The sequence below is a fragment of the Malus sylvestris genome, chromosome 11 (genome assembly GCF_916048215.2).
Source record: "Malus sylvestris chromosome 11, drMalSylv7.2, whole genome shotgun sequence".
NCBI lineage: Eukaryota > Viridiplantae > Streptophyta > Magnoliopsida > Rosales > Rosaceae > Malus > Malus sylvestris.
In genome coordinates, this window is record NC_062270.1 from 5,892,108 (window position 1) to 5,905,615 (window position 13,508).

The following is a 13,508-nucleotide window of genomic DNA, read 5'->3' on the forward strand; positions in this document are numbered from 1 at the left end:
TCAACTTCACCAATCCCCCTCTCAAATTTATAACTCACGTGTGAGTGTGAACCCATCTCAGCCCTCACAAGTGATTTTTTAATGTGATCGGAACACAGAATGATAGACCATGTGTTCTTATACAAGTGGTGAAATTCTTGTATTAAAAAAGTAATAATGTAAAAAATAATATTTTTCACCACTTATTTAACAGCACGTGGTGTACCACTTGTATTATGGGCAGAAAGAAAAATTTTCCCACATGCACACAACAAATCCAAAATTCCCCTCCATTTTAATATAAAAGGCCCAATTGCATTTGCAGAATCAAGATTTCAACTTTTGTTCTCAAATTTACAGTACTCCGGTACTCTCTTCTTTTCAGCTTTTGCTTTTTCATCATTACCCAATAATCTCTCCTCTGCAAGACTGCAATGGCTCCTTTCTGCTCCCAATCTATTGGTTCATGCTTAGCTCTTTTGTGCTTAGTTTTTGTTCAATCCCACTCTGCCATAATATACAGCATGAAGAACCACCACCACCACAACTTCCACCATCACAGAACAGCTCCGATGTTCCAAACCAACCAATCCAATTGCGCATTGTTTGCAGGCACTTGGGTCCAAGACGACTCCTACCCAATGTACCAATCTTCCCAGTGCCCCTTAATCATCGACCCTGAATTCAACTGCCAAATGTACGGCCGCCCGGACTCCGATTACCTCAAGTACAGATGGAGACCCCTCAACTGTGAGCTCCCAAGGTAACCAAAACTGCTTTCAAAATGTGATTTTGTGATATGGGTTTTTGTTGGGTTTTAGATTCTGAGCTCCCAAGGTTAAGCAAAAGCATTTCAAAAGTGATTTTGTGAAATGGATTTTTGCTGTTTTCTGATTTTGAGGAATGGGTTTTTGTGGGTTTAGGATATTTTTTTTTTTTTTTTTTTTTTTACGTTTTGGTGACTTTTGGTGTAGCTTGTTGTTGTTGGTAGGTTCAATGGGCTTGAGTTTCTGCTCAAAATGAAAGGGAAAACAGTGATGTTTGTAGGGGATTCACTTGGGAGGAATCAATGGGAGTCTTTGGTTTGCCTGATTTACTCTGCAAATCCACAAACCCAGACTCAAATGGTCAAAGGAGACCCACTCTCAACATTCAGTTTCCTGGTGAGTCCCTTAATTTTCTTTTCTTCTTTCTGGGTTTTCGTATTTTTTTTTCTTGAAGCAATTGGATGCAAATTCAATGCCAAATAATTGTTAACGATGCATATTTTAAACTACTATAATTATAGAAAAGTTAAATCCAAATTTGAGCGTAAAAGATGAACACGCTGCCCTAATCAACTTGCCAAACTCGCGTTTGAATTAAAATACAGATTACCATTAATGGTTATAGTTTTTGTAAGAACAGAGATGGTGTGAGATTTTTCCTTTCCATGTCATATAAATGTTCATCAACACATTTTCATATACTATTATTATTGTGGGAACAAAAAATTGCAAGACTCATTTATTAAATGAACAAATTCATTTTGCATTTTTTAACAATGGTTGAAAATCGTCGGTGATATCCACACATCCGTTTATACTTCTTACACACCCCTCTTAATTTTTAACTATCGAATCGAAGGAATTATATAAAATCAGTAACGAAAAATTAACAAAAGTGTATGATAGACAAAAATGAGAGTATCAAAAGCAATTTCCTTCGAAAATTTAGTCCAAACGAATCACATAGGGAAGATGTTCTGAGCGACCCTTTGGGTCCATTGGTGACGACAGCAGGATAGCACCAGCATGTACGTTGTTCCTAGGAAGTCATGTGCTAGGAAATGAGGGCATCGTATCGATCCAAACAGGACCTTATTGGGTTTTGCTCCTATGATGCAGGACTACGGCTTGACACTGCAATTTTACAAAGCTCCGTACCTGGTCGACATAGAAATGTATCAAGGGAAGAGAGTTCTGAGGCTGGAGGACATTTCGGAGAACAGCAAGGTGTGGCGGAACGCCGACGTGCTGTCGTTTAACACCGGTCATTGGTGGAGCCACAAAGGAGGTCTCCAAGGGTGAGCAATCCGTGTGTGTTTGTATATCTTTTGGTACTTTTGTGCTGTGGTAACCTTAGGGTCAAAATGATAGTGTCTACATTCTGAGTAAAGCATTTGGTAAAGTTGGGTAGAAGTACTTTTAGAAGCATAAGTGCTTTTTGGACAAATTAAAGAACTTAGTGCTTTCTTACATTTTTATCTTGCTGTAAAACTGCATCTCTATACCAAAAAGTTACCAGAAGTTGTAAAACGTTTTATGGGTTTGTCCAAAATGTTTTTGACATGCTCCAAAATGTGTAGTCACTGTAGCATTCTAAACTTATCACGCGTCGTTATGTGTTTCAACTTTATAGTATAGCAAGACATAATAAATTTAGATACCAAAATAGTAGTGTACTTATTTCATGTAAGTCATTATCGAGACGAAAAATTAAGATTGTGTTTGAAAACGTGTAGGTGGGATTACATGGAATCAGGAGGGTATTATTACCAAGATATGGACCGTTTAGCTGCTTTGGAGAAAGGGATGAAAACATGGGCGAATTGGATTGACTCGAACATCGACACCACAAGGACCAGAGTTTTCTTCCTCTCTATTTCTCCCACACACTATGAGTCAGTCTCTCTCTCTCTCTCTCTCTCTCTCTCTCTCTCTCTCTCTCTCTCTCTCTCGTAGTTGTGTTTGGTGGAAATTCCAATTTTCAATTATCCATGGTTCATAATTTATGTATTGGAATTAGCTATAGGCATTGCTACCTCCAAGCACCAAATAATTGCGAGAAATGCTCTTAAAGTCGAATATTTATGAATTTTTTGTCACGTCACAGTTTGACGTCAATTTTCGTATCAATATTATAAAATATTATGCAAAAAATCGTATCAATATTATAAAATATTATGCAAAAAACATAAGGTGACAGAAAGTTCTACTTTAAGAATCGTCTTAGCATTTCTCTTGATAGCATTTTTAGGTATTTTTTTGGGTTGCTAAACGTTGACTTGATTTCTACCCTGTATTTAGGTCGGTCCACTAGAATGGTCGGGTATAAGAACCCGAGGAAGATATTTTATTATGAAAATTGTATTATCACGTAGTGTTATTAATTTACATAATATACATAGACAGATTTTAAGGTTCATTTGTCCTGAACGATGAGTGGTCGGGTATGATATTTATAAGTTGATATATGTATTATAATATGAGTGAATAAAACTACAACATGGAGGAATGACCATCACAAGTAAAAACTTCTGTAAATAGACCTATTTTGTTTAGAAAATGCAAATGTTTCAGAGCACTGGCTATGTCGGTGGAAAACAGTACACACGTACCATTTTTGAAGAAGACAAAAGTTGCTAATGTAATGGACCACTTCTCTCAAATCTTTTCCCCCACAAAATTCATTTTCTCTAAATTTTAAAGAAAGATTATACTCTCTAAAGGGTTGGAATAATAAATTAATATCGGACTTGCGTTTCATGCACATAACACATAAAAAAAATTTAAGGGCACATTTGGGGGAATAAATTGTAGATGAGTAAATTTTAGTTATTGTCCGTCAGTTATTATCTGATTCCTCATCTTGGTCCCGGAATTAAGTTTTTGAGTTCTATTGTCCTTAAAAGTTCAATTGTGTCACTTTGGTCAATCTGTCAAATGTCATATGGTTTGAACCATGTTTCGGTGCTGAAAGAAGAGCAATAAGTGTTGTTGAAAACCAATCACAAATGAACATGTTGCTGAATAATTGAGTTCAAAAATATATGATTGGACACTTGTCTGTTTGTGATTAGGTTTCAGTAGCACTTGTTGATCTTCTTTCAGCAGCGAAGCATGATTCATTTGCCTATCAAAGTTTAGAGGCGCAAATAATAGACTTTCGATGGAATGACCAAAGTGAGAATCTAAGTAATCTGATAACATGCTAAATTGACAGCCCAAATGAATGGAATGGGGGTGCAACTCCTACAACCACCAAGAACTGCTATGGAGAAACAGCACCAATGAAAGTGAGCGGAGTAACTTATCCCGGGACTACTTATCCAGACCAAATGAGAGTGATGGACAGTGTGATCCGGGGCATGAGAAATCCCCCGTCTTTGCTGGACATCACAATGCTTTCAGAGCTGAGAAAAGATGGGCACCCATCAATCTACAGTGGTGATTTGAGCCCTCAGCAGAGAGCCAATCCTGACCGTTCAGCAGATTGCAGCCATTGGTGCCTTCCTGGACTGCCAGACACTTGGAACCAACTCTTTTACACAACTTTGTTCTTCTAATTTTTATATTTTATTTGCACTCTAATTAATTAACAAGTTATATAGGTTTTATTTTATTTTGTGACACATTTATGATGAGAGAGTGCAAAATTTGCAGCTCATTCTTTATCTTTATATTGTAATTTGTAAAGTGATGTGCAAATATATTGTTAGTGTTAGTGAGGAGAAATGAGGTTCTTATTTCCTCATTATTTTTCCAATTAAGAATTTCTTTAACATTTCTCTTTACTCTTTGGCATCCTCATCCCATTTTCATTAGTTATAATTTAGGTTCAAAGCAATTTTATTTAAGATCTTTTTGACGATATTATAAGGGAATTGTTATTAGCACTCCAAAAATCTCATTTAGCACTCAAACTTTCTATAATTAGAAAGAAAAATACACTTGTGAGGAGTGTAGAATGAGATTTTTAGAGTGTTAATAACAATTTCTTATTATAATCTCTAGATATATTTTGTGGAAGTATGTCGATGCCAGGACTTAGCCAAATTGATTAAAACAGTGTGTTCTCGACGAAAGATCCACCACTGGCCATTGTTGGTTCGATTGTCAATTAGGCCTATTATGTCGATTTTCGAATCAAACCTAGCCCAAGTTTGGAGAACAGGTAAAACTTTCCACCCTTCCAGTAACCTTATTCTCTCAAGTTTAGCCTCTAGCTAGGGTTATCACCTAAAACTCGAATCCTTAAAGTTGTGAAGGTGGGTATAACTACGTTGGTTTGATCCTTGTGCAACGACACAAGTTAGGTAGACAGTGGAAGCCACATAGGAGCAAGGAGGTGCAGTCGCACCTTTGGTCGTGGGAAATCGACCCTAAGAGCAAGAATCTGCTCTTCTGATTCCTCTGAACATGCACGGAATGGTTTCTTTTTCTACTTTTTCTACCCCCACAACACCATCATCTTCTTCTCTCCCTTCTCATGGATTCCTGTGACTATGACCCCATTTGCTGAGATCTCTCCTGGTCTTCAAGAACACCATAACCACATTGAGTTTATCAAAACCCATCATCCTATTTTCCAATCATTCTCTTTTCTCTCAAAATATTGAATCTTTCTACTTTTCTGCTTGTTGAGTTTTGTTCTGTTTTTTTTTTTTTTTGTTGGGCACATCAAAAGCTTGCATGTGTACGGATTGGATAAGGGGAAGATAAATGAGGTGGATTTGTTAAAGAGAAAATGGGTAGTACATGGAGCTTCCAACTGAGGCGCCTCTGAAATGAAATTTCCAGTTTCCCGAGTGCTCCAAGGACAGGTCAATGGCATAAAATTCAGCTCCGGCTTTCACATGCATTCCCTCTATTCTTTGGTGGACGAAAGGATCACAGTGTCTATTAATTTTAAGGACTTTTAAAAAGAAAAAAATGGAGAACATTCAATCATATGAAGTTTTATTCTCACAACTTTTCATTTTTTTCCTTGTTCGCTATCTCGTTATGTTGATGATGAAGAAAAAAAACGAAAGGAAGAGAAACGTCAAAAAGCACACCTCCACATCTTCTGCTATAAGATCTAATAAGCAATACAGTAAGAAAAAACTGCAGTTGTAACTGGAAAAATAAACATTTAGAGTCCTCCAGAAATTAGAGGCAGGGGAAAAGGATACAAAGAGGTTTACCCCCATCTGTTTTCTCACACTCCTACTACATACGAAATTTTGAAATGCCTGCTTCTTGTGATAGCTATTCAACATGAATGCCATCTCGGATGCTTTTGCTTTACTTACATATCAGCTCAACAAACTCCCCTAAATGCAGAGATGAAAGTAAAATTCAATGGACAGATTGATCATTGATGATAAAGAATGAACAAAACTAACTATTACAGTTTTAAATAGATCCGATTATTGTTGCTTCGTAAATTAATTCTCTCTAAGAAGTATAAGATTTGTAAATTACATTAACATGAATTTATTTTTTTAATTTTTAAATGATATGCAATCTATATAAAACAGAGATATTGTGAGGGACAAAACTGAAACATATATTCAGTTAACATTTGTTAAAACGAAGCATCATATCCCCTGCATAAGATGTTACATGGTAAGAGAGAACGTAAATTAAAGCTCATCTGCAGTATTCAATTAAAGATCTATTACCAGTTTACATTTGTAAGGAAAAGCGTAGATACACCAACTTGAAGATGATAATGGCATTGAAAGAAGATGAAATATCAGGCCACCGTATTCAAACCACGCCCATATGACAAAGAAATATATCATCCTGGGGTTCCATCATCTTCCTTTAGAGGTGCATCATCTTCAAGCCAAAAATGCTTAGCAAATTGATGTGAGCTAACATCCGTTGCCTCAGACAATCGCCTCTTAAGTTCCACAATAAGGACTCTGCAGCAATTACGAATATGTGTTTGTAAAGAAACTCATCCGCACCAACATAAAAGCCACCATATAAAAACGAAATCAGAATACAACAACAACAACAACAAAGCCTTTTCCCACTAAGTGGGGTCGGCTAAAAAACGAAATCAGAATGATTAAAAAAAAAGAAATCGTCCAAGGGTTACCTACATGATATATCTCTTGCACCAGTGTGAAGATCACTAGGACATCGGAAGAAAACTATAAAAGCATGCCACGGCTGTTTACTCATGCCAGACAGGCCCAGTAATTGATGCAAGCTAGCATCTGTTCCCTTGGGTAATTCTAGTTTACAGTTCCACACCACAGTTAGCTCGCTGCCGCATCCACAAAGGCCATCAATGAGTCTGTCCTGTCACATTGTATTAACAGATACTTAGGATTGATTTTACAAGAGTCTTGATAACTAATGCTGATTCACGCAACTGAGAAACGGTAAAAAGAATACAGAACAGTTGAATAATGCATTACACATGAGCTACTGAGAAACTTATCTGCAGCTTTGATTCTCAAAACTTTCAAAAACATTTCCTCTTCTCTGCCCCTCCCTCCCCACTCACTCTCTCTCTCTCTCTCTCTCTCTCTCTCATCAAGAAGTTTATGTTGGAGATAAATAAAAAGAACGAAACGAAAAGAAACATCAGAAAACACACCTCGAAAGATTTATCCGCACACATGTTTCCATTTGTCAGCTACGAATATATGATTGGAACCACAAGAGCATAAAGTATCTACGCAAGCATCAATCTGGTACCTGAATAAGGAAAACGAGACAGCCTGCCAATGGAGGAGGAAAGTGTGGATGCAAGTTTGTGTAGGCTTCTGCAGACCAAAATAAGCAGAATTGATGGTTTTTATTATGTTGATCAATATGTGTCTTCTTTGCTGCAAAGAAAAAATTGATCAATATGCTATGATTCTTATTTCTATTATGTCTTTTATTTTTCAAAGTATTGAAGTTAATTAGATGCAAAATACCTGAGAGTCAAATGCCGAAAAGCACAACTTTGTATGAGAGAGACAGAGCTCATATGATGACTTCGTCGTTTATCCGTATGCAAGGAATGTGAGATATCTTGGCCCAATCTTCTCCCGTCTTATCCTCATACCTTTTCTCCAGGGCGGAACAAGAGTAGATCTTCAGGGAAGAAAGAGACGGTGGCAAACCGTTTTCTGGTAGGAATTGGAGTTTTGGACAATCAGAAATTCGTAGCCCTTGAAGAGAAGTGAGGGGTAGAAGTCCCTCTGCTGGAAGGAATTCCAGACTTGGGCAACGAGAAATATATAGATATTGAAGAGAAGTGAGGTGTTGAAGTCCCTCTCGTGGCAGGAATTCCAGACTTGGGCAATCTTCAATACTTAGCCAATGAAGAGAAGCAAAGTGTCGAAGTACTTTTACGTCCACCACCGATTTCAGACTTGATAGTCCAGCAATGTTGAGACCGTTAAGAGTAGTAGGGAGCAGGAGATGTTCCTTGAGCAACGGTGCCCAGATCTCGCCAGCAATTGCAAATTGTTTAAGGGAGACAAGTCCTTGTAATCCCCACTCCACTGAAGGCTTCACTTTGTCGCAATCTTTAACATCAAAATATTGCAGGTTGGGAGGCAAACCCCCTTGGGCAAATGATACAAGATTTGGAAGATCCCAGATATGCAATCGTTCAAGGGCGGTGAGGGTGCGAATTCGTTCGGGGAACGACTTCAAATTCTTGCAACCCCTGACTTCCAAATGTCTCAAGTTGGGAGTGGGCAATCCATCATCTCATGAAATAAGAACTCTAATGACGACACGGTTGGGCAATCCCTGAAAGTCAAACTTCGAAGATATTTCATTTTGGGCAGGCACTGTATTGCATCAAAATTATAAATGTAAAGTCTGGACAAGAACTTCTTCTCTACTCTCTCTATTAATGGTAACAGACCTGGGCATCCCTCAATATATAAGTAGTCCATGTTAAGACTACTACTACTACTACTGGCCCATTCATCATGCAGATGTAGATCTCCACACCGAGACACGCTAAGTGTTTTCAAGCATGCAAGACGATTGGGCAAGTATCCTCTCAGCTTCGGACAACTGCTTATTATCAGCTCCTGGAGACAAGGAAAGTCTGAACATTGACCTCCACTTGGACTCGGTAGCCAATCCTCCCACTTTGGCATGTCCACAAACCCTAGCATCTTCAGAGACCGAAAGGGCTGAATTACAGAAGCTCCATTAAGATCACCATAGAATTCATCACCAACTTTCGTAACAAAATTCATCCTTTCGATGCGTAGCTCTTTAAGAGTGGGCAGCTGCCCAAAACTTGGCAAGGACAAACAATACTTACAATCACTGATACACATGAACTGTATGTTCGAGAAGGAATTAGAGCTTCCTAACCAATTTGGGAAGCTGAACCCTCCATAGAATCTGATAGTCAGTTTCTCCAAATTTGCAGAAGGTTGGAGCTTGTCAAGCACATCTCTCTCCTTTTGGGAATCATCGGCTTCCTCCACACCCCATGCCAACTCTAAGTCCTTGAGTTCTTTCTTATCCTTCAAATTGGCTTCCAATGCATCCACAACATGAACTCCATTGTGCAGCTTTGAAATACGAAGTCTTCCTTGAAGATGCTGCAACTCGCTTAATTCTCCAATGCTAGAACCCGTATATTTCCCCACAACAAAATCAGTTAATGTTCTCAAACTCTTTAGTCTTCCAATTTCCACTGGCATCCCTTCTATCTTTGTTCCACTGACATCGAGGTAATGCAAACTACTCAATTCCCTCATACCTGCTGGTAATTTAGTAAGGGAGCTGCAACCTGCCAACGTTAATGTCCGTAAATTTATCAAATTTGTCATGTCTGCTGGCAGTTCAATGAGAGCACGACAATATGACAACAGCAACGTCTGCAAATTGTAGAGAGTGCAAACTGCACCAGGTAAGCTTACAATTGCCGTCCGGGAGAGATCCAGGTAGCGCAGGTGAATGAGATTGCCCACAGAATCAGGTAATTCAGCAACATTTTGATAACGGGACAATGATAAAACCCGTAAACGTTTCAGGGATGGCAACAAATCATGTAGAAACGCTTTACTAATGTAGAAGGACAAGTCGTATATTGAGATAGGTAGGAAGGTCCGCAGACACTTAGCCTCATTTAATGGCTCAAATTTTTTAGCAGCATCAATTTCTCCCCTAGCATATGACAAATGACGAAGTCTTTTAGCTTCTTGTGATTCCCTCTCTTCCAACCTGAGAAAAAATCCCCTAGACATGAACTGACCCAAGTCGTTAAGAAGATCATGCATTGTGAAACCATGCTCCCCTGATTTTTGAAGTAGTGATCGTGATACCAGTTCGTCAAAGTAACTTCTAGCCGTCTCTTCCATTCTTTGCCCGTTTAAACCTTTTGGAATTAAACCTTCGGCCATCCAAAGTAGAACCATATCTTCCTTCTTGAACAAATAGTCTTTTGGAAGTAGTGAACAGTACACAAAGCACCGTTTGAACTGAGCAGGGAGATAATGATAGCTCAACCGCAGGGCTGGAAGGATACCACTTTCATCATCAGGTAGCTCCCAAAGTCTACTATTTAATAATTTTTTCCATTCCTTGAAGTCTCTCTGGCAACGTAATAGACCCCCGAGTGTTTCTGCTGCTAAAGGCAACCCATTGCACTTGCGTGCAATTTTCTTGCCAATTTCTTCCAAAGTTGGATGTGCATTGTGGTTTTTGTTTCCAAATGCATGGTTTGCAAGTAACATCCAACAATCTTCGTGCGACAAAGGCTCCAAGTGTTGAATGGGAACATTATTCATGTGAGATGCGACCTTTCCGCTTCGTGTTGTCACGATGACTTTACTTCCCCTTGCCCCGGAAGTAAAAGGAGCCTGCAGACGCTTCAATTCAGAATAGTTGTCATTCCAAAGGTCATCCAACACAAATAAGAATTTCTTTCCCCTCAGCTGTTCTCTAAGTTCAACTTGAAGCAAATTCAAATCAGCCATCATACAAGGTTTTGAAGTGACCGACTCGAGAAGAGTTTTAGTCACCCTAATGACATCATAATCTTCTGAAACACATGCCCAAGATCTAAGGGTAAAGTGCTCGTTCACCTTATCATCGTTGTAAAGGGCTCGAGCAAGGGTCGTCTTGCCAACCCCGCCCATACCAACAATGGTGACGATGGATACATCATCCTCGCTCGCATCATCAGAGAACAAGACTTTTGATAAATTTTCTTTATCTTCGTCTCTTCCATATACAAAAGGTTCATGAATCAAGGAAGTTGTTGGAGTTCTTTGTGAAACCTTCCTCGCAACAACTTCTGTTAGACCAAGGGCAACTTTCTGTTGCACAAAGTCATCCAGCCTTCGTAATAACCCTTGTATCTCAACATTAATGCTTTGATCAAAATGACTACGAGAAGTAGAGAAGAAGTTCCACACCTTGTTGGTGAATTTCTCAGTTTGACCTTCACCTTCCACCTTGCATCGCAAAGCTTCAGTGTTGATCTCATCTAGCAAGTCCTCCGCGTCCAAGACAGCATGTTTGAGCTCGTCGAGCCATTCTCTCACAGCAGGGTTTGAAATTTGCTTCTCTTCCGCATCATCGAGGACTGCAGAAAGCGTGAGCAGCGTCATTTTCAGTTTCATGAGGAGGGGTTCATCCAGTTTCTTCTGCCGGAATAAGTCACCGAAGTCGGCTGAAGCAATTCTGTCACACAGCACCTGGATGGAAGCGGAGATAAAAGCCTGTCCGATCAAAGCGGCAGCCATTTTTCTCTTGGTTGCTAGTCTGCCAGTAGCTCAATGTAGAAGAAAGGCTTTTGAGATTGTAATTATTGATGCATCCCAATTCGTAAACATGTGATTGGTCAGTTTGACCATAAAAGAACTTGTGATTCGTCTATAATTAGTCTTTTGGTTCAAAAGTTGTCCCATGGATCCAGATCTGGATCTTTTTATTGGTAGCCTACAACATCGTGGCCGTTGATTCAAAGTGGATGCAAATTGTGCGGTCATTAAATCGTTCAGAACATGTGAAATTGTGAGATAATAAAGAGCGAACATAAATGTTTTGGAGATTCTTTAAAATTGAAATTTTGTATGGATTCTTAGTTATTTTACAGTTCAACATTAACTTCCGTACTAATACTATAAAGTTTTGTGTAAAAACATAGAATCATATATAATTTATAAAAAATCTGATTTTTTGAAAGAGCCATATATAATGTGTCAGCTAGATTATTAAACTCCTTTGTGATTGGTCCATTGACCAAAAGAAAACTTGAGATTGGTCTGTAATTAATCTTTGATCAATCTCTTGTAATCAACCTTTAAATATTCCTCTGCTTTCACTAAAGGTATTTGGGGACAACTTTTGAAACTTTTTCTGTGCTTACATGGGATCTAGTGACACATAAAAGAACTTGTGATTGGTCAATTGACCATAAAAGAATTTGTGATTGGTCTGTTGACTATAAAAGTACTTGTGATTGGTCAGTTGACCAAAAAAGAACTTGTGATTGGTCTGTTGACCATAAAAGAACTTGTAATTAATCTTTTAGTTCAAAAGTTGTCCCATGGATCCAGATCCGGATCGTTTTATGGGTGGCCTGCGGACTACAACATTATGGCCGTTGATTCAAGGTGGAAGCAAATCGTGCGGCCTTAAAATTTTTAATTTACACAAACAGCGAGGCGCTGCTTAATGGTTTCCAGTTGGTGCTTCTCGTGAAAAACGAGGCGCTCTCTTTTCTGGGAGAGTGCCACTGCTAAATGGTGGTAATCACTAGTTCAATCAAAACACGTGAAATTGTGAGATGATAAAAAGAGAAGATAAATGTTTAGAGGATTTTTTAAAATTGAAACTTTTCAATTACTTTTTGTTATTTTATAATTTAATATTAATTTTCTTGTTATTATAAATTGTTTATGAAATTGATTTTATTTAATCAAGATGATTTTTGAAATTAAAAATCGATTAATGTAATCTTTGAAAATGATTGTCGTGAATTAATATGATCATCCCATTACAATTTTGTTAAAAATTCTATTATATATTTGTTAAATAAATAGGTCTCCCAAATTTAATTAAGTATTACTATATAATTTTAATTTTGAAATTAAAAAAAATAACTTTTTAATGTCAAAATTAAAATTAAAAAAAATTCTCCCGTCGTCTTCGTCGAGATGGCTTGGCTGCCATGGCAGCCCCTACCCGGGTAGCTCCATTTTTGGCACTCGACCCATTCAAACATAATCGGCGCCACCTTACAACCCAGCCGAATCACCACGATAAAAATCCAGTCGAACCAAACCATCTTCTCCGTTTTCCGACTCTAGCGTCGCTGACACCCACCTTCTTCCCACCGTATCCTCCGATCTAATGTGCACCCGAGGCCTACATTGACGGCCCCACAGCAATATTTCCGACAAGTAGCAGAAAATTTCGGCAAAACCATCCGGTTTTATGGGGAGCATGGGACCGCATCATCGTGGCCGTTAACTCAAAGTGGATGCGAATCGTGCGGCTATTAATTTTTTTTATTTCCCAAATAGCAAGGCGCCAAGGCGGTCTCTTTTCACAAAAAACGAGGCGCTCTCTAATTAAATCACCAACGCGTGAAATTGGGCTGTAAGTAAACACTAATCAATAACTTTTATTAATATTTCATTAACTATTAATAAATAGGAAACTTCCTCCCCTCTGCTCCTCTTCGTTTACCGGAAAATCACGTGACAATCCCACCTCTTCTTTTGAGTTGCGATTATATTACCGGAAAATCAGGTGAAGTTTTGAGAATGTAAATTTGTAATCATATAAATC

General features: G+C 38.4%; 4 protein-coding genes and 1 long non-coding RNA gene across 6 annotated transcripts in view; 2 read left to right on the forward strand and 3 right to left on the reverse strand.

Annotated features, from left to right (window-relative positions):
• The window catches only part of LOC126589418 (uncharacterized), a 53,013-nt gene extending 44,582 nt beyond the window's left edge, over positions 1-8,431 (forward strand). Inside the window, exon 3 of the long non-coding RNA XR_007611830.1 lies at positions 8,283-8,431. This is a non-coding gene — a long non-coding RNA (uncharacterized LOC126589418). The remainder of the gene's footprint in view (positions 1-8,282) is intronic.
• The window catches only part of LOC126589403 (putative disease resistance protein RGA4), a 59,715-nt gene extending 48,171 nt beyond the window's left edge, over positions 1-11,544 (reverse strand). The window contains exon 1 of one of the 2 annotated variants that reach the window (XM_050254683.1): positions 8,809-11,544. In XM_050254683.1, the coding sequence (XP_050110640.1) occupies positions 8,809-11,455 (2,647 nt within the window). In that variant the 5' untranslated portion in view covers positions 11,456-11,544. Of the gene's footprint in view, positions 1-8,607 lie in introns of both variants that reach the window. The other variant, XM_050254684.1, reaches the window with a different exon arrangement.
• Positions 1-12,213, reverse strand: part of LOC126589407 (putative disease resistance RPP13-like protein 1) — a 54,857-nt gene extending 42,644 nt beyond the window's left edge. Inside the window, exon 1 of the mRNA XM_050254698.1 lies at positions 12,199-12,213. The gene's annotated coding sequence lies outside the window, so the exon portion shown is untranslated. The remainder of the gene's footprint in view (positions 1-12,198) is intronic.
• LOC126589410 (protein PMR5-like) lies at positions 293-4,534 on the forward strand. The gene is made up of 5 exons (XM_050254701.1): positions 293-742; positions 971-1,142; positions 1,866-2,044; positions 2,483-2,641; positions 3,964-4,534. Exons 1-5 carry the CDS (start codon positions 414-416, stop codon positions 4,304-4,306), a joined length of 1,182 nt encoding a protein of 393 aa, XP_050110658.1. The 5' UTR covers positions 293-413; the 3' UTR covers positions 4,307-4,534.
• LOC126589415 (uncharacterized) lies at positions 6,268-7,570 on the reverse strand. Its single transcript, XM_050254705.1, has 3 exons — positions 7,339-7,570; positions 6,832-7,032; positions 6,268-6,652 (listed from the first exon to the last, which is right to left on the reverse strand). Exons 1-3 carry the CDS (start codon positions 7,368-7,370, stop codon positions 6,526-6,528), a joined length of 360 nt encoding a protein of 119 aa, XP_050110662.1. The 5' UTR covers positions 7,371-7,570; the 3' UTR covers positions 6,268-6,525.
• Positions 12,214-13,508: the final 1,295 nt, after the last annotated feature.